The sequence below is a fragment of the Watersipora subatra genome, chromosome 2 (assembly GCF_963576615.1).
Source record: "Watersipora subatra chromosome 2, tzWatSuba1.1, whole genome shotgun sequence".
Taxonomy (NCBI): domain Eukaryota; kingdom Metazoa; phylum Bryozoa; class Gymnolaemata; order Cheilostomatida; family Watersiporidae; genus Watersipora; species Watersipora subatra.
In genome coordinates, this window is record NC_088709.1 from 65,037,829 (window position 1) to 65,039,035 (window position 1,207).

The following is a 1,207-nucleotide window of genomic DNA, read 5'->3' on the forward strand; positions in this document are numbered from 1 at the left end:
TTGGGCTTTCCAAAGCTGATGTGCCTGAAATGGGCACGCAACCAGCTTAATAATGCCATTGATACTATCGAAGGCAGCAAAGCGACACTCCATCTCTGAAGAAACATCAATGAAATAAGCGCGTGCTGTTTTAAGGTCCATGACATCATCACGACCATTCACAAATTCTCTGATGATTGGAAAGTGGTTCATATCACTGTTTATGTCCTCGTAAAATCAGTAGAGTTTGTCTTTAAAAGATGTTACTGCCTGCCAGAGTTCTACCACATTACGACCTTCACCCTGCAATTTCAAATTTAGGTCATTCAGATGAGCCAAAATGTCTGTCAGAAAAGCCATGTCTCTCAGTGAATGCTCCGATCTGGGAATCTCTAAAAATTGTTCTGCTGCATCTCCTCCAATCTCACTAAGAAACTGCTCAATATGCTGTCTTACAGTCCATACGCTTTGCAAAGCTCTACCCTTACTCAGCCATCTGCAAATATACATTAAAGTACCTTGTATATTAAAAATAATTGACAATATTCACAACTTTGCTGTGCTTTTTCACCTCATCATAATGTAATGAAAATAAGTATGTCAAATATAATTCGAAGATAGCAGTATGGTACTAACCTGACATTGTTGTGTACTAACAATTCATCATACTGAGAATCAGACTCCTGCAGAAATTTTCTAAGCTGGCGGTGTCGTAGAGATGATTTTGATCTGAGAAAGTTTATTAGTTTCATTATGTCCAGCATAAGACTTCCATATTCATCTTTCAGTTGTGCACAGAGAATGCTTTCGTGTATGATACAATGAAATGCAATCATCTAAGGATTGTTTTCTTTCAGGCGATTAACAAAACCAGAATATACACCCACCATGGCTGGGGCGCCATCTGTTGCTACAGAAATTATCTTATGCATTGACACTTTATGGGAGTCCATGTAAGCCTTGAATGCCTGATATATATTTTCTCCAGTCGTACAGTGGAATAGCTGCTGCAAGGTCCTCACTAAACTTGCTGTTGAGATAATACCGAACAAACACACTCAGCTGAGCAACATCGTTTATGTCAGTACTCTCATCTACTGCAACTGAAAATGATTTACACATGTTCAAGTTATATATGACACCTTCAGTCACATGATTGGCAATAGCTTCTATCCGTCGGGCACACGTATTCCTAGATAGCGGTACTGACTGAACAGCTTGCTGAATA

The 1,207-nt window shown here is 39.2% G+C and overlaps 1 protein-coding gene across 1 annotated transcript; it reads right to left on the reverse strand.

Annotated features, from left to right (window-relative positions):
* Positions 1–216: 216 nt before the first annotated feature.
* Positions 217–815, reverse strand: LOC137388447 (protein FAM200B-like). Its single transcript, XM_068074933.1, has 2 exons — positions 616–815; positions 217–475 (listed from the first exon to the last, which is right to left on the reverse strand). Exons 1-2 carry the CDS (start codon positions 813–815, stop codon positions 217–219), a joined length of 459 nt encoding a protein of 152 aa, XP_067931034.1.
* Between the last annotated feature and the right edge of the window lie 392 nt (positions 816–1,207).